Below are 18,512 nucleotides of genomic sequence, written 5' to 3'. Positions count from 1 at the left end.
CATGGAGCCTTGGCTTCGGGAGGGGAAGAGAGAGACAGAGAGGAAGGAGAGGAGGAGGGGTGGAGAAGCAGATGGGCACTTCTGTGTGCCCTGGCCAGGAATCAAATCCAGGACTTCCACATGCCGGGCCTACGCTCTACCACTGAGACACCTGGCCAGGGCCTAAGTGGCCTATTTTATAAACTATATTTTGCGCAGGTTTAGGTTTGCAGTGAAATGAAGTGGAAAGTACAGAGATTTCCCATACACGCCCTGCCCCCACGCAGGCACAGGCTCCCCCACTAGTGACACCCCTCACCAGAATTATAACATGTGTTACAGTCAGTGAACCTACTTTGACACGTCATTACCCCCAAAGTTCCCCACTGTTTTTACCAATGTGAGTCATCCTTCCTCTACCATATAAGCAGTACACCTGGGACTCAAATGCTTCAGAAAGTATCTAAGAGTCACTGGGATTGAGCTCAGTGGAAAACCCACTTTCCCATCCTTCTGCTAATTAAGACTTTAGTTTCTATTTATAGGGTTCTGCCCTGCTTGATGCTAGAAAGTCACTGGCCAGCCATGTCCTCACTGAAGAGACATTTTTTTCCTTGAGCCATGGAATCTAAAATTTTGCATAAGATTTAAATAAGGGCTAGAGATGTACAAAGTACTATGGAAAGTGTATATTATGGTTTGCATGTTTTTAAAAAAACACAACAATAAAAAACACAAAGGACTTGTAGGGGAGGAGGATTTCTATATTTCTGTGTCTCACATTGACATTTTCCCCTGTAATCCATACCTGTTATGTGCCAGACATTGTCTGAGGTGCTGGGAACAGTGTCAGTGAAATCATGGCCAAGGTATAGGGCGGATCAATGGGAGAAGTCTGCCCTAGAGTTGAAAAGAATTTCAGCACTGACATTGTTAAGCATTGCCAGCCCATGGTGATAACAACAATAACAACAAAAGACCAATTGAGTTGGTTTTATTATTGTTTAAATTCTCTGTGAAGAATGCATCCCCTCATTGTCCACCCCACCCCCCACCACACCTTCCCCAGTGCCACTAGACATGAATAAAAGCAAAAAATATAGAGTCCTTTTTATTAGGGTGCTTACAGGCTAGCCAGCCTCTTGCTTCTTCCCGAGGCCTTTCTAGTTGAACAATTTTCTGAAAGCTCGGCCTTTTTGTCTCTGCAAGCTTAGGCAAGCAACCACAGTAAAGAAATTGCAAATATTAGCCAAGTGTCCATCTTCTTTCCCATTAGGCCTGTTGGCCACAGTGATGATTTTATATTGAGTAACAGCACTGGGAAAGATTGGGGGGAAATTAGATTAGGTTCCATCCAAGTGGATTTATAATTTTATAAGTACAGTAATAACAGCAACAAGACATTTATATAGCATTTTCTATATGCCCAATGCCTAGCTACTGTTACCTAGGAAATTAAGTCAGAGAAGATAAGTCACAGTACACTTGTTTTGGTTTTGTAATAACTCTATTGTTTATTCTATTGATCCATGGCTGAGATCAATGACATTATAAAAACAAATCCCTTCAATATTTTTCAGGAAAATCCAGGTTAGTTTAATAGAGCATATTTTAAAATTTCTTCTTGTTACTTCCCTTCCCTTTGTCTATTTTTTTCTTTTTTTGGAGAAAGTACAATCGATATCACTTTTCAAAATATATTTATTGGGCACCTAATACATGTCTGGTGCTGTTACATCATGTCAAGGCAGCCAGTTAAAAATGAAATAATTCGTCTAAGTAAACCTGCAACTCAGAGAGGTTAATTGACTTGTCCCAGTTTACACAATCCGTTTATGATAAAGTTTAATTTAGAGAAGAGTTTATTTTAAAACTGCATTTTTTGTTTTATTTTATTAATTAGTTAAAATAAAAGAGATTCCATAAATTAAAAGACAAATTAAAGACAAAAACCCCCCAACAAAAACACAACACTTAGCAGCAAGAAAGCTAGCCACCAGCCACTAAGGTCTATTTGGCAAAAAGGATTTGGTGAATGCACATCTTCATCATCTAGTGCAATCATTGCATTGACAGGACCCAAACCAATAAGTGCAAGAAAACAGTTGTTTTGTATGAACTGTTTTGGCTTCTCTGCTCAAGTTGACTCTGTGGCCACTTCCAATTATTTTCTTTGTTTACAAGTTCCTTTCCCCTTTTCCTTTCTAATCAATCCCTCAAAAGTCATGTATAAGTTAAGAAGTATTGAGTATTAAGTGTATTAAGCACCAACTGGCTTCTCTCAAATCTAAGCTAAGTATTATGAGGGATACAAAGTACCTATTTATAATCTTATAAAATGATAACCTCAAGTAACATTGTTAAAATGCAGGTGTGTGCAGGGTGGGGGGGTGGGGGGGGAGATGTATTAAAATTTAATAAACCACAGCATTGCTTGAATAGTAGCCCAGATTATGTCTACACTATGGGCATGATCTATGTGCCTTGGACTAACTGTAGGCCTGACTCTGATGTTAGCCAGATGTGTGACCCCTGTAATTTCACCCGGGCCAGCTCTCTTTCGGGAAAAAGAAGGGACATTATATTCATGCAGAGAAAGGGAGTATGATCTAATTGTTAAGTGACTTTGTGCTAAATTGAACACCGCACTCTCCAAAAACCAAGTCAGAGAGCATCCTGTCTCAGGAAGGTTTAGTGTAGGTTTCTTGCCATCTTCAGAGAGGGAGCATTAACTGTGGTCATAAAGAGGGATTGTTACAAGATAAACTGGTCAGGAGAACAAAGCTGGTTTATCTGATCCTGACAGCAACAAAAGGACAGTTATGAAACAAGGTGTCAGAGTTGCATCTGTCCTCATTTAACTGGCAGCATTCCAATTATGTGCTTTTCTAAAAATAATAAGATGCTTTTAAAATCAGTTCAATTCATTTTCCCAGTTTGTAGGTCTGGTACTACGCAGGCTTTGCAAAAAGCTGTTTCATATATTTAAAATATAACACTCCAAGAAAAATTACTCACTAGTGCCTCAGTCATAGAGAAGTTCTAGGGCCTTACCAATTAACATCAAGGCAAGCAATAGAGGTTTGAAGCAAATTCACTTATTTTATTTGTTGCAATTCTGGGGCAGTTGGCCAAGATAGTTTTAACAGGGAACTCTAGAATTTGCCAGAGTTAAAAGCATCTGGGCTTATTTGATTATTTCAGCAAGATGATGAATAGCCACAAGGACAGCAGGAAACACGTCTAACTAAATAAGGGAATGAGTGAGAACAAGAGAAAGCCTCTGGGCTCAGATGGCGGGCTGGACCCCAGGTCCTGCCTTCCTACGTTGCTGACTTACTAACAGGCCTAATGGCCACCGAACCACTGCTGAAGACTTGTGTGTGAGCATTGCAACACTAGAAATAACACGATGTTCCACAGCTGAAGCAACTTGTACTCACATTGGGACTGCCCCTGTGTGGCAGGATCTGGCACATTGCACTGTGTCCACAGAGCTGTATAGTGGGACGTGCCGTGTGTGCTTTAAGTAAGTGAGTTCTGATTGGTGGACAGTGTCACACGCTAGGCCTTCAAAATGCTCATATAGTATTCTAAACGAACCACATTCAGGTACACACTGCTCAGAAATTGCAAGTTTGTTTTGGAAGATGAGGTTGTTGTTTTTTAAGCCTTTGGATATTTGAAGCAATGTCCCAGATCCTGTTTCATGGACAAGTATTTGCCAGCGTAAACTCTTCTAAATAAAAATAGCATGCATTCCCGTGTCTGTGTGTCAGGGCCTCGTGCTTTACCTGCATTTTCTTGTTTATTCTTTACAACAACCCTATAAGGTACATGATGTTATTATGTATGTTTGCAGATGAGAGGAGAACAGAAACTAAGGCTAAGAAAAGTTAACTCGCCCAGGGTCACACAGCAAGGAAGTGGCTGAGCCCTGATTTAAGCTCTGGACATCTCACCCTGTGTTCTAGTAGGCTAAAAAAAGCCACTGTTAGCACATACTAGCATTAGTACTACCATAAAAGGAATACAAGGTGTGAAATACCCAGGCATAATTGTAACCAAAAAATGCATGAGGTAATATAAAAAGAAATTTCTCACATTTTAACTGAGGGACACAAAGAGGTAAACAAATGGAGAGAGACATACTGTATTCCTAAATGAAAGACTCAACAGTGTAAAATTTATCATCTTAAATTCAACTCAGTCTCTTAAAGATCCCAATGAGAATTTCATCTGGGAAAATCACAGTGCATAAATTGCCAGGACAATTCTAAAAGAAGGAAAAAGAGCAATTGTGAATTAGGGTCTGGGGCCGGGATTCGCAGAGAATGTGCTCTGCTAACGAAAGCTATGTGCACCCAGAACCACATAAGAATCATTAATGGAATAGAATTGAATAATAAAAAATAGCCTCAAGTGTACATGAACCTTTGATAGATGATAAATTTAGCATTTCAGAGCAAGTGGATTATTCATTAAATAGTCTTGGGACAACTAAAATTTGGGAGGAATATTTAGAACTCTACCTCACACTTTAGATTTAAATAGACCCCAGATAAGTTTAGAATTATTATAACTTTAATAAGTATAAAATAATTACTAATTCAAGGTAAATATTAATATAACCTTATGGTAGAGACTAGTTTGAAAGCATGACATGCAGCCAGAAACCATATCAGAAAACCATAACCTTAACTACATTAAAACTTCAAGTTTTCTTTTCTCCCAAAACTGTAACATATAAAATTAGAAGGAAAATGACAAACTGGAGAAAACTGCTTGCAATCTATATGATGAAAAGATAATATCATCATTAATATACAAACTAATAAAAAAGATATAATTGTCCCATTTTAAATGAGCAGAGAATATCAATAAGCAATTCAGAAAAAGAAGAAGTTGAAATTACCAATAGAGCTCTTAAAAAAAAGTTTATTCTACCTAGTAATAAAAAAAAATAAAGAAAAAATCAAGGTAAATACTACACTATTTCCACCTATTTGATTTACTAAAAAAGTGAAAATGATGATATCCAGCATTGAAGAGGATGGGGGGAAAGGATATTTCCCTAAAGGAAAGTGTTAGGAGAAGGAAATTATACAAAATTTCTAGGGAAGGGGGTAACGTGACAGCAGGCTAGTCAAGCTTTAAACTCACGTACATTTTAACCTAGCAGTTCCTCTTCTAGATATTTGTGCAAAGGTTAATTGGAAGTGTGCAGCAACTTTATAATAAATCAAAACTAAAAATCGGAAATAGTCCAAATGTTTGGCAATAAGGATATGGGTAAAAAATATTTTTTTGGTCTAATGGGATAATGGACTTCTCTGTTGCCATTAAAAATATATTTTATATTTATTAGCAAAGAAAGATGTTTGTATGTGAATCAGAGTGAGTAAAGCAGATTATCACATAATATGCATAATATCATCCCTTGTTTATACAGAAAGAATATATACCATCATCCCAGAAAAAAGTTTGGAACAGTAAATGGCAAAATGTTAACTGTTGTGAGAGTGTTAGTATTTTTGTTTTGCTTATTTGTATTTTCTATTTTTTCAACACTGGATATGGGTTGGTGTTATATATAATTATTATTTTTTTTTTTTTTTTGTATTTTTCTGAAGCTGGAAACGGGGAGAGACAGTCAGACAGATTCCCACATGCGCCCGACCGGGATCCACCCGGCACGCCCTCCAGGGGCGACGCTCTGCCCACCAGGGGGTGATGCTCTGCCCCTCCGGGGTGTCGCTCTGCTGTGACCAGAGCCACTCTAGTGCCTGGGGCAGAGGCCAAGGAGCCATCCCCAGCGCCCGGGCCATCTTTGCTCCAATGGAGCCTTGGCTGCGGGAGGGGAAGAGAGAGACAGAGAGGAAGGAGGGGAGGGGGATGGAGAAGCAAATGGGCGCTTCTCCTATGTGCCCTGGCCGGGAATCGAACCCGGGTCCCCGGCACGCCAGGCCAACGCTCTACCGCTGAGCCAACCGGCCAGGGCCTATAATTAATTTAATAAATCACTTCTATTATAATTGCTGGACACATATCAGTGTTGTGGACAAAAGAGACACCATGCCCTTTCCTATTCGGTTTTGTAATATACTCTGCTTAGAGTAGCAGAAATTTCAAGGTAAGACCACAGATGGAAAACACACCATTCAGAAACTATGCTCTGTAGAGATGAACTCTGGCTCTTAGAAATATTATCTTGCTACCACCCATTTCTACCTACCACCCATTTCTACCTACCACCCATTTCTACCTACCACCCATTTCTACCTACCATTTCTTGCTACCACCCATTTCTACCTACCACCCATTTCTACCTACCATTTCTTGCTACCACCCAAGAAATGAAACCTCCATTTCTACCTACCATTTCTACCTACCACCCATTTCTACCTACCACCCATTTCTACCTACCATTTCTTGCTACCACCCAAGAAATGAAACCTCCCTGTCCAATTTAAGAGTCATTTCAGGGTGATTTAAGTGAAGTGGGTTATTACATCTATTCTTCAGACAGACACACACCTACACAAAAGAAGGTCTTAATCTTCAATAAGGTTTCCAATTTAAATAAGTTTCGCTACAGAAATTGTCCTTTTGACAACGTTTGCCCCTCCTTTCCCATTGATCACCCCTCTTTACAGTTTCTTCCCCATCTCCACCCCACAAGCACAGAGACACAGACATGCATGCAACGTCGCCCTTCCTCTTTGTGGATGTGCCCAGCGGTATCTGTCAAGTTGCTCCAGAGTCCTTTCTGGAGACGCGCGTGGGTGTCCCTGAGTGGGAGAGCAGCACTGCAGCAGGAGCCAGAGGAACGGAGTCTGCTGCAGACTGTACGTGCCCGTGTGCTAAGGAGACACCCGGCCGTGTTGATTATTGTCGTTCAGGCACTTCTTCGGAGACAGAGGTCACTTCCAGCAGGGATGTACTCGGATTTGAGTGAAGGATCACCACACTCACAAGAATGCAGAGGAGGAGAGCACAGAGTAGGCTGGCTTCCAAGAGACTTGGGTGGTGGCACGGTCCTACTGGGAAAAAGTCGCAGAGCCAGATATGTGGCAAAGATAGCCACGTTGGAACAAAAGCACAAGTTAGCCAGCCACCAGTTAGTGCAGATACCACGGCCATAAGTTTTGGCTGCGCACACCCCAGGATGACGGGTGACTGGATTCTAAATGGCCCTGAGAAGGCACCGCCAGGTCCTGTGGAGATGAACAGAATGGGCTTTTGAAAACATGCCAGGACCACAAACACTTCAGGGAAAACAACACATGAAAACTTTTTAGAAAGAGGGGGGGAAAAGGCAATTTGGTATTTATTCATAGAGAATGGGATTAGATTTAATTAAAGGGGGGAAGCCCCGATCCATCTGGTTCTCTCCAAGTCGGCACTAGGGAAGGATGTTAGAGCAACAGTTAGGGATTATCTCTTGGCCTGCATGGATTTTCTTCTCAGGGATCAAATACAAAACCCAAACCGACCTTTTGTTTTAGAAGTTGTAAGTTGGACGCTGTTGGCTTTCTGACTGTGCTCTTTTAAGTCACTTCCATAGTGGAGTGACCAGCTCTTGGTAGCTTCTTGGAAACACATTATTGTTCTGTTTTTTACAGTGAGAATGAATCCTAAAACTGAATGGTGCTAATGTTTTCCAAGAGAAGCAGCCCTGGAGCGGGAAGCCTGCTGGGCCTGCCAACAGAGGATGAAGAGGATACAAATTTAATTAATTTCAAATCAACATCGACACAAGAACCTTCCGCTGTTTTCTTCCAGTGCCCACTCTCTCTGACGGCGGCATCACCTGTACTTAGAAGAACGTGCTATTGAGAAGTCGGAGGAAAAGGCCTGGCTGACAGCCATCGCTGAGGGTGGAGGAGCCCTGGGATACACTCACCTCTAATCAAGGGGTGTTCCCTCCTCTCAGCCGCCTCTCCCAGACCACACTCTGGCCAGACTCTCTTCCGCATCCTGTCCTTGTTACCTTTCTGCTCCATTCCTCAGGGCTTAAGTCAGGAAGCTGTTTTATCTATGGTTTCCTTCTGGGTCATATCGTTACCTAATTAGCTTTGGATAATTTCCTCTGATTAGCCAAGTGCTTTGATAGGTCAGTTGCCTTCAGCAGGAACTTTTTCTCAAGGCGAGTATGTCATAGAAAAGACAGCAAACAAAGCAAGTGTTTTGCTGTACACACCATTCCAGGAAGTTGACAAGCTGGTTTCTATCAGTCAGGAAGACACAGGGAGAGTCCACAGTCCTGACGAGATGTTGTTTGGTGGCTTGTGGACCCATGTTGGCCAGATCTGGTCAAACTACGGGACTTCTGGGGGGAATAGGAATGTGCAATGACAGAGCAGATGCTTTGTTTCTCAGCTAAAATCACCTGCGTGCTGACATTTTCCCAACTCATTCTTGTCCTCACTACAGCTCCCATGCATGTGGTGTGTGCGTAGGGGGTGTGCGGGTGTGTGTGTGTGGGGGGGCTATCTGTCACCCTTACATGTCTCTGAGATCTTTAAGGTCACTAGAAACAGGATGGAAATAGGAAATATCTGTGCCGGTGGCAGATGTCACTGATCACACTTAGTATTCTTTCCTGCAAAGCGAGACAAGCCTCATGTCCTCCCCAGCAGTTCTCCAGGAGGTCACTATCAGCCCATCAGAGAGGACATTCTGCATGATTTCTACGTGATGTTTGTTGACATACTCGCGCTAGGAGCAATTGCGCAAAATGCAGAAGGGCCTGTTTATTACTCCCACTCACGTAAAATCAATCTCATTTAATCCCTAATTTTCAAATTCTGACCTTTAAAGCAATCTAGCAAAAGGAAAGTCCTCAGGTCTTCTGCGACACCTGATATTTGACTCCAGTAAAGAAACAAAGAATAAAAGCTTTATTTTATTCCTCACATCTAAACTGAGAGGAGATAAGGTTCCCCAAACATTTGCTGCTGAATTCTGGGTCTCGTGTAAGAAAGGCCACCTTAACGCATATCCAGAAGTGGCCCCTCCTCCCTTTCAGAATCCTGGTAGCTAGTCCTTACCTTCCGAACTGTTCCCATAATCTTAAAGGCAGGGTTCCAAATCAGGAAGGTCTCACACAGTGCAAGGGAGGACTGTCTGATTGTGTTTAACCACTACTCTTAGGCTATCCTGGCGCTGGACTCAGCTTTGGCAAAGGACAGTCTTCACTGCATCTAACTTCAACAGATTTATCTGCTGCATCTCTTTGGGACATCCTAATATGGCATTTTGGTTTCCACTGCTGTTTTTCATATTCGTATTCAGCTTGTGATCCACAATGCCAAAATGACCACTGTTGAGTCACCATTTCTGCCTGTTTAGTTACTTTAAGTTTGTTTCTCATCAATGTTTGACTCTCAGATGAGTCTCAGTTCTTTCTTTCTCTAGGAAGCTAAGATTTTTTTTTTCCTGAACACTTTGACCTGTAAACTTTACCCAACTCCATCAAATAATGGACTTTAGAAGTTCTGAGAAGTAGAGGCGTCTTGTAATCTCACTTTGATGAAACAATATATTATGATATGATAAAAATATTCTTGTGTAGTATTTACAATGACTTCACATTTCAGAACAAGCCAGTCTTCAGCATCATCTCATTGAGTTTATATCTGAAAAATGTACTCTGTAATTGCACAGGGTACAAGGCACTTTTTAAAAGTATAGTTAATTTTGGCAAGATATAGGAAATTTGAATGAATCAAAACAGTCGGAGGTCAGTTCTGGCCCCCTGAGGTTTTTTTTAAATTACTATCCAATAAGTAGGCATCATAGATATATGGTAATTTCAAAAAAATTTTAAAACCCAAACTTAATTTTATATTTCATATTATTGTTATTAAAAATTTCATTCATTTGCCTGAACTGGGTAGCTAATCAGAGTAAATCTGACTTTAGAATATCTTAAGCATGCATCTTTTATTAAGCACTTTTGTACATTTTAAGCACCCTGGGTTAATAACATTGACTACTTGAACACATCAGGAAACTTGTTTTAATAAGTATGTAAAAATGTCTGTCTTAACTCAGTGATGTGACTTCTCTCTCTGGGAAGGTCATTTTCATCCAAACATGAGCACACAGCATGGATCAGCCTCGATATCTATGCAGTGACAGATGTTTCTCCTAACACCCTAGTAGCTCTAGCAATGTAAACGGGTGCTTTAAACTATCGGTTCGCACCAGCTCTGAAAGAAGGCTCTCTGTTGAGTAAACATAAAATGTAGGCTCTAGTTTCAACCTCTGTCAGAATTAGTACAAATTCTGAATATAGTAGAGTGGTAAGACCTGGTTTCACACTGGGAAAACCCTGCTAAAATTCTCAGTGTGGCTAAGAGATTGAAATTAAAAAAAATTTTAGTTTACACATGATACTTTTTCACACTCAGAAGACACCCAGAATGAATTCTGGAGTTTCCACTTAGTATCTACAATAAGTGGTCCAAAGTAGCTTCACTCCTAGATTACATTTTTTGATCTTACAATAACCAGAAGAGTCACTGTATATTAGTGTAGAGTGGAATTATTAGAAATTGGTTATTAACAATTTTATAATCCCAAAACTGATTATTACTATTATTTTGAGCAACTCTTTGACCTTGCCTTGATACTGTCTTGCCTAGCACCAAAAGTTTACCACTTAGTCCTTTCGGGGGTGGTTATTTTTAGATACCTGATGGGTTTTTTTGTTTGTTTTATTTTTTGCCCTATTACCTTTTTGAAATAATATGTTATGTTCATGAGATAACAATCCATACAGTTATATAAAATAAAATTTTTTTAAACCAACTTTATAGATGCTTTCAGCTCTTTTTGAAATGGTATTTTAAGAAGTTAAATTCCTAAACCAAAGTGATTACAATAACATGAATACTTTAATTTTAGTCCTGTACAAGATTAGAAATATAATGTTGAACTTTCTAAGACAACCAAAGGTGGATGCGTTCTTTTTACAATTGAACTTCAAGTACAGAGGGTCCCATTAATCAAACTGCTGAGTTCCCATCACATTATCATCATTGGCCTTTGTTACTTCATAAATAAGTAACTAGACATTTTATAAAAGGCATAGTCTTCTTCACATTTTTCACCTCTGTGGTCAACATGGATGGACTAAATGAATGATATGTGGATATTAAAAATGGTAAGCAACATGTGAGAGTGACCCCTGTATTACTCTGACTTGGGTGAAACTCCTGAAACTATAAATAACATCAGAAACTTGTGAAAACTCAGCAAGTTTAATAACTGCCAGCTTGCAGAAAGAGCAGAGATTGTATTCAACAAATCAAAACATAATCTGGTAGATCAGATGCACATTTAATACATGTGCATCTTGCTTTTAAAGTTAAGAGAATAATATAAAAAACAAACTCCACTATATTAGACTCTCTCACAAGCAATGTAAAATGTTTCCTCAGGAGATCAGTAAGATTATCAGACGTCATATTTATCACTTGGCCTATGTCCCAGCAACATATAAATTCTACTTTGTAATCCTCATATAAGAAATGGTCCCGTTGTTACTGACTAGAATTAATTAGCCCTGGCTGGTTGGCTCAGTGGTAGAGCATTGGCCCAGCATGTGGATGTCCTGGGTTTGATTCTTGGTCAGGGCACACGGGAGAAGCACCCATTTGCTTCTCCACCCTTCCCTCTCCCTTTTCTCTCTTGCCCTCCTGCAGCCATGGCTCAATTAGAGCAATTCTTGGCCTTGGGCTCTGAGAATGGCTCCATGGCCTTGCCTCAGGTGCTGAAATAGCTCGGTTGCTGAGCAGTGGAGCAATGGCTCTAGATGGTCAGAGCATTGCCTGGTAGGGGGCTTGCTGAATGGATTCCAGTCGGGGCACATGTGTGAGTCTGTCTCTCTGCCCCTGTGCTTCTCACTTAAGAAAATAATAATTTATTAGCAAAACTATCAAAGTTTTAAGACTGATTGAAGGCTTTAGTTTCTTATCTCCTAACTTGCATGCTGAGGATAATATATATATGTATATAAAACTATTTTTTCTTTATGACTTAAGGCTTTATTAATGCCAGGTGTATATTTTTCTGTTATTAAATTATTCTATTCTCAGCTTTATGGTTTTTAATAAAAATAAATAAAAACGTATATATTTGTATGCTAAATTACACATTCAGCAGTGACAGACTGAAAAGTATTTCTAAATTTAATTAAAAATGAAGAAGAAAGAATATCTTCTACATTAATTTCCATGAATTGATATATATCAATATTTAGAACAAATGTTTACTTGAAAATATTTGCTTTACTAAAATGCTGATGACTAAGAGTAAAGGAGTGCTATACATCCTTTTAAAAGAAAATTCTTTCAACTTCTATGACTATGAAAAAGAAGGATTGCTACTTTCTTTTTTTTTTTTTTTTTTTTGTATTTTTCTGAAGCTGGAAACGGGGAGACAGACAGACTCCCGCATGCGCCCGACCGGGATCCACCCAGCACGCCCACCAGGGGGCAACGCCCTGCCCACCAGGGGGCGATGCTCTGCCCCTGGGTGGGGGGGTCGCTTTGCTGCGACCAGAGCCACTCTAGCGCCTGGGGCAGAGGCCAAGGAGCCATCCCCAGCGCTCGGGCCATCTTTGCTCCAATGGAGCCTTGCTGCGGGAGGGGAAGAGAGAGAGAGGAAGGAGAGGGGGAGGGGTGGAGAAGCAGATGGGCGCTTCTCCTGTGTGCCCTGGCCCGGAATCGAACCCGGGACCTCTGCACGCCAGGCCGACGCTCTACCACTGAGCCAACTGGCCAGGGCTGGATTGCTACTTTCTTAATGACACTCTTTGGTCCATATACCTCTTTAAATAAACAAGCAATATCAATTAAAAAAATTCTTATATACTTGGACCTGTTTTGTACAAAATTGTCCAGACTAAAACTTAGTTGGGTTTTCTGAATATCTAAAATATATTATTATGCATTCTTGTCTTTTTTCTTCCATCCAAAATATTTCTAAATTGAAGGATAAAATTTTAATTATCTAAGGGAATGTAACTAAAAATATTTTTAGTAAAAATGGGAAAATCTTAGTAACAAAACCTCTTTTTTTCTGATTACTCATTTTTCTTTATGCCTTTGATTCTAATTTCATTTCCACACCTTGACATTGTAACAGAGCAGGGCTGACTGGCAGGTTCATGACCTATGGAGAACATGAAGACTTCCTGACTGAGGATATATTCTTTTTTTGTTTTGTTTTGTTATTTTTTCCCTTCTTTTCCAAGTGAGAGAAGGGGAAATAGAGCCAGACTTCTGCATGCACCCTGACTAGGATCTACCTGGTAACCCCTATTGGGTCCGATGCTCTGCCCATCTGAGGCTGTGCTTGCCACCAAGCTATTTTTAGCACCTGAGGTAGAAGCTCAACAGAGTCAACCTCAGCACCTGGGGCCGACACACTCAAACCAATCAAGGCATGGCTGTGGGAGGGGAAGAGAGAGAGAGAGAGAGAGAGAGAGAAGGAGAAGGGTTGGAGAAGCAGATGGTCACTTCTCTTGTGTGCCCTGAGCAGAACTGAACCTGGGACATCCACATGCCAGGCTGAGGCTCTGCCACTGACCAAACTGGCCAGGGTTGAGGATCCATTCTTGCAGGTCATCAAAACTAGTCAGTGTATTGACAAACAATGGGCAGAAAGATTACTCCTCATGGTCCCAATGGAAGAAAAACCTGGCTAATTGTGGCACTAATATGCCTGGTGAGTCTGGTGCAGTGTGTAGTTCCCGTCCTGCTTTAAGTGGAACAGCTAAGAGACTAAACTAACATGGTGAGTCAGATCAGCCTGGCAATCACCACGGAGAGTCCCACAGGTTAGGGAAGGGATGTGAAGAGAGAACAATAATCTTGACCAGAATTATTACGTGTACCAGTTAAGAGTTATGTTCAGCCTCTAATATTAGAGACAAAACAAAATTGTTTTAATCAAAACTGGCTCTTTTGCCCTGGCCAGTTGGCTCAGTGGTAGAGCGTCGGCCTGGCATGCAGGAGTCCTGGATTCGATTCCCAGCCAGGGCACACAGGAGAAGCGCCCATCTGCTTCTCCCCCTCTCCCCCCCTTCTTCTTCTCTGTCTCTCTCTTCCCCTCCCGCAGCCAAGGCTCCATTGGAGCAAAGTTGGCGCGGGCGCTGGGGATGGCTCTGTGGCCTCTGCCTCAGGCGCTAGAGTGGCTCTGGTTGCAACAGAGCGATGCCCCAGATGGGCAGAGCATCGCCCCCTGGTGGGTGTGCCGGGTGGATCCCGGTCGGGCGCATGTGGGAGTCTGTCTGACTGCCTCCCCGTTTCTGGCTTCGGAGAAATGCAAAAAAACCAAAACCAACCAACCAAACAAACAAAAAACTGGCTCTCTCCCCTGGCTGGTTGGCTCAGTGGTAGAGCGTTGGCCTGGCGTGTAGGAGTCCCAGGTTCGATTCCCCGCCAGGGCACACAGGAGAAGTGCCCATCTGCTTCTTCACCCCTCCCCCTCTCCTTCCTCTCTGTCTCTCTCTTCCTCTCCCACAGCCAAGGCTCCACTGGAGCAAAGTTGGCCCCAGGCACTGAGATGGCTCTATGGCCTCTGCCTCAGGCGCATGCGGGAGTCTGTCTGACTGCCTCCCCGTTTCCAACTTCTACAGAAGTAAGCTGATATGGCAGCTCCCTAGTCACTGGGACCTGGGTTCCTGCTAACTCTCCCCCACCTCCTTTACTGCAGAGCTGCCTTTTTCAGGGTGGCCACATGACCCAAGAAAGTTGCTCTAGCTCCAGTATGATACTCACAAGGAGAAAGAAGATGCCAGCATGGGGTGAGCCTCCCAACTAGGTCACCTACCCAATGAAACAACCTGGCCTATATCTCATTGGCCAACCTATTCACAAGGCAGCAGCAAACTGTGGCTTCCATGGTTGGTACATCATCACTTCCACCAATAAAGGTTCTGTTTCTCAAAGCAATAGAAGAACATTAAACACCTGATGAGGTAGCAATTCTGGCTATAAGGTGCTAAGCACTTAACATATGTCATCTCATTTTAATTCTCAAAATATACATTGAAAGCAAGTGTAGAGAACTTATCAACTTGTTTCTGTCTCCCAATTCCAAAGCACATGCTTTTAAATCACTATGCTACACTGTCTCTCCAATAATAAATAATAGGAAAGTATTTAAGAAGGTGTCTGTCATTGTCAAGGAGGCCTGAGAGTGGGCACAGCCTGAGATAAGAAGTAGCAGAAGCTACAGGATGGCAATGAAGCAGGACCCCAGGGCCAGTGGGAATGGTGTATCATGCTGAGAAAAAAAGCCAGGGCTTGGAATAAGGGTAAAAAAGAAAAATCTAGTTTCTGGACCTAGGTGCTGAAGAGGGTTTGGTCACTAAGCAAAAACGAAAATTCCCGTTCACTGGAGCAAAAGCCAACAGGATAGTAGTCGTACTCTTTAAGGCTGCAGTGGAGAGGAGGGGCACACCAGGTACTCTCAAGAACAGGTGTTCAGTGCTGGAATCTGGAAGAATAGAGTAGCCTGCAGTATCACCTCTTTCACAGACATAGCGATTCTGCCTTTCAGAATAGCCGAGCCTAGTATGTACATAGGACTTGTGTGGAAGAGGACAAGCAGCATTATTTGGGATTCAGCCTGAGTTCAAGTGGCCCACCTCTGGATGCATTCATACTTCCCCCCCAAAAAAATTTGATTGGATTGGTGTTTGGGCCATCTATGGATAACCAATGAACCACCTTAAAACTTAGTGGCTTGATACAGCAACAATCATTTATTTTACTCATGAGTCTGCAGTGTGGATGGGGTTTAGTGGAAATGGCTTATCTCTGTTACAGATGGCATCATCTGGGCACCTCAGTTGGGGCTGGGGCATTGACTTTCAGATGTCTCTCTCACATGGCTGACAAGTTGGTGCTGGCCATTGGTTTGGAGCCAAGTAGGTCAGTGGGGCAGGGTCTTGGTTCCTATTATACAGATCTTTCCAGGGACTTCTTGGGCTTCCACACAGCATGGTAGTTGGATTCCAAGAGCAAGTATCCCAAGAGAACAAAGTCGAAGCACATGGCATTTTTATAAGCTAGACACAGAGGTCACATACGATCACTTCTGGCATACACTGTTGTCTGAGACAGTCACAAAGGTCAAGGGGGAGAAGACATAAACCCCACCATTCAGTGGGGTGGGGTGTTAAGGTCATGTGAGAAAAGCTACTGGGATAGGAGATATGTTATTAGCATCTTTGGAAAATAGGATCTGCCAAAATTGGTGTGGCCCCAGGCAGTATGGAGGAACTATATTAAGCAATCTCACATCAAGTGTCCTTAAGAATATTTGACCTTCCTTGAGCCCAGTGCCTGTGTGGTTGTCTTTGGCTTGACATACATCCCTGGTCCAATAATTTTTGGTAGGTGGTAGAATTGGTTTCATCCACTACCTGGCACAGAACAGGTTGTAAGTGGGTCAGATACATAGAAATTTATGGCTACCTAGTACATAAGATTATAATGGAACCAGCTCAAGTGTGAGCACCTTGAGGATAGGAATAAAAAAGACATAGCATCTCTGTATCTGAACAGTGTTTGGCACAAGTAGATGATCATGGAAAAACCAATCACCTGCTGAGTTACTCTTATGCAAGAACGTAATTAGCCTTCATTGTCAGTGAGAGCAAGACCCGAATAGAGAATTAGTCATTTTCCATCACCATTGTCTTCCCAAGTTTCCTGGTTTAATTATGTTTTTTCTCACCTTCCATTTAATGGATTCTGATATCACTTTTTTATACTTATTTGAAATTGTCCTATTGTATGTGCATTTTATTTTTAGCTGTCTTAAATCCACTCTGGAAGGGCGCAGAGAACAATCATAATGGAACTAAGAAGCAGGTGGAGATGGAGGAGATAAGGTGGTCCTGATTTGGATGGTGAAGGAACACCTAGGAAGAAGCCCAGCGGATTGTTAAAACACTCCCAGCAGCTCTTTCGACCTCAGCTCTGGGCTTCTCTTTTTTGTTCTTTGGAGGGTCTACGGAGAAAAGAAATACAAGTTTTGTCCATAAACAGTGTAAATAATCTATTCTAGGTGATGACACAAGCACAAGATGCAGATTGTTTCTTCTCTGGGCAGGAAACTTCTCCACCTTGGTACCAGTGGGGACTGCTGGCTTTCGACATCATATGACCATGCCCTTCTGTTCATAACAGCCCGATGCCATTCCAGGTGGACCCCCCGTCCTCCCTCTTTGCTCATAATGCCCAACCTTCTGCCCTCAGGGGTAGATAGATCTGGGGAAGCAGCCGAATGAATTCATGTCAAGGTTTGTTTTCAGAGTGGGGCTGGAGCACAAGCGAGGAGAGACCTGCGGGCTGTGTGGAGTGGGGAGAATGTGGGGGAAAAGTTCTCGGGGAGTTCTCTGGTAAAACAAGAGAAACCAAGGTTAGTTGTGAAGACCAAAGGGTCAGGAGAGAAGTCAAAATCTGAACTACAAAGTAAAGGAAGGAGTTAGGAGCAGACTAGAGAGGGTTGGGAGTGAGGTGAGCAGGGTTCTGGTGATTTCCACAATGGAGCTGAGCTACCCAAAGTCTGCCTGTACTGGTGGCTGAATGCACAAAGAGCGCTGGTCGGCCTGGCCTAATGGTGGAAGGGCAGAAAGGACACCAGATAACTAAGGCTTGCTCTTTGTCAGAGTCGTCGTCCCCCATTACCTCGGAAAACCCAGCTCCAGAGAGACAGCATGGATAACCGAACCGGGCTGGGACTCGGCTCCCACAGCCTCGGGGCACACACTGACCCCCGTCACAGGCTGGGGCACACACACTGACTCCTGTCATAGAGCCGGATCCCCGTCACAGGCTGGGGCACACACACTGACTCCTGTCATAGAGCCAGATCCCCGGCTCCCACAGCCTCGGGGCACACACTGACCCCCGTCACAGAGCTGGGGTGGCACCCGGCTCCCACAGCCTCGAGGCACACACTGACCCTCGTCACAGACTGGGGCACACACACTGACTCCTGTCATAGAGCCAGATCCCCGTCACAGACTGCGGCACACACACTGACTCCTGTCATAGAGCCGGATCCCCGTCAAAGGCTGGGGCACACACACTGACTCCTGTCATAGAGCCGGATCCCCGTCACAGACTGGGGCACACACACTGACTCCTGTCATAGAGCCGGATCCCCGTCACAGACTGGGGCACACGCACTGACTCCTGTCATAGAGCCGGATCCCCGTCACAGGCTGGGGCACACGCACTGACTCCTGTCATAGAGCCGGATCCCCGTCACAGGCTGGGGCACACACACTGACTCCTGTCATAGAGCCAGATCCCCGGCTTCCACAGCCTCGGGGCACACACTGACCCCCGTCACAGAGCTGGGGTGGCACCCGGCTCCCACAGCCTCGAGGCACACACTGACCCCCGTCACAGACTGGGGCACACACACTGACTCCTGTCATAGAGCCGGATCCCCGTCACAGACTGGGGCACACACACTGACTCCTGTCATAGAGACAG

General features: G+C 43.0%; 1 protein-coding gene across 2 annotated transcripts in view; it reads left to right on the top strand.

The window, feature by feature from the left end:
* The window catches only part of TMEM154 (transmembrane protein 154), a 77,497-nt gene that overhangs the window by 46,215 nt on the left and 12,770 nt on the right, over positions 1-18,512 (top strand). Inside the window, exon 7 of one of the 2 annotated variants that reach the window (XM_066386549.1) lies at positions 7,605-10,623. The exons of the other annotated variant lie outside the window; for it this stretch is intronic. Coding sequence (XP_066242646.1) covers positions 7,605-7,620 — 16 coding nt within the window. The 3' untranslated portion in view covers positions 7,621-10,623. Of the gene's footprint in view, positions 1-7,604; positions 10,624-18,512 lie in introns of those variants that run through there. 2 annotated transcript variants of the gene reach the window in all.

This window comes from Saccopteryx leptura, chromosome 1 (assembly GCF_036850995.1).
Source record: "Saccopteryx leptura isolate mSacLep1 chromosome 1, mSacLep1_pri_phased_curated, whole genome shotgun sequence".
In the NCBI taxonomy this organism is placed as follows: domain Eukaryota; kingdom Metazoa; phylum Chordata; class Mammalia; order Chiroptera; family Emballonuridae; genus Saccopteryx; species Saccopteryx leptura.
This window is presented reverse-complemented; position numbering and strand designations above follow the sequence as displayed.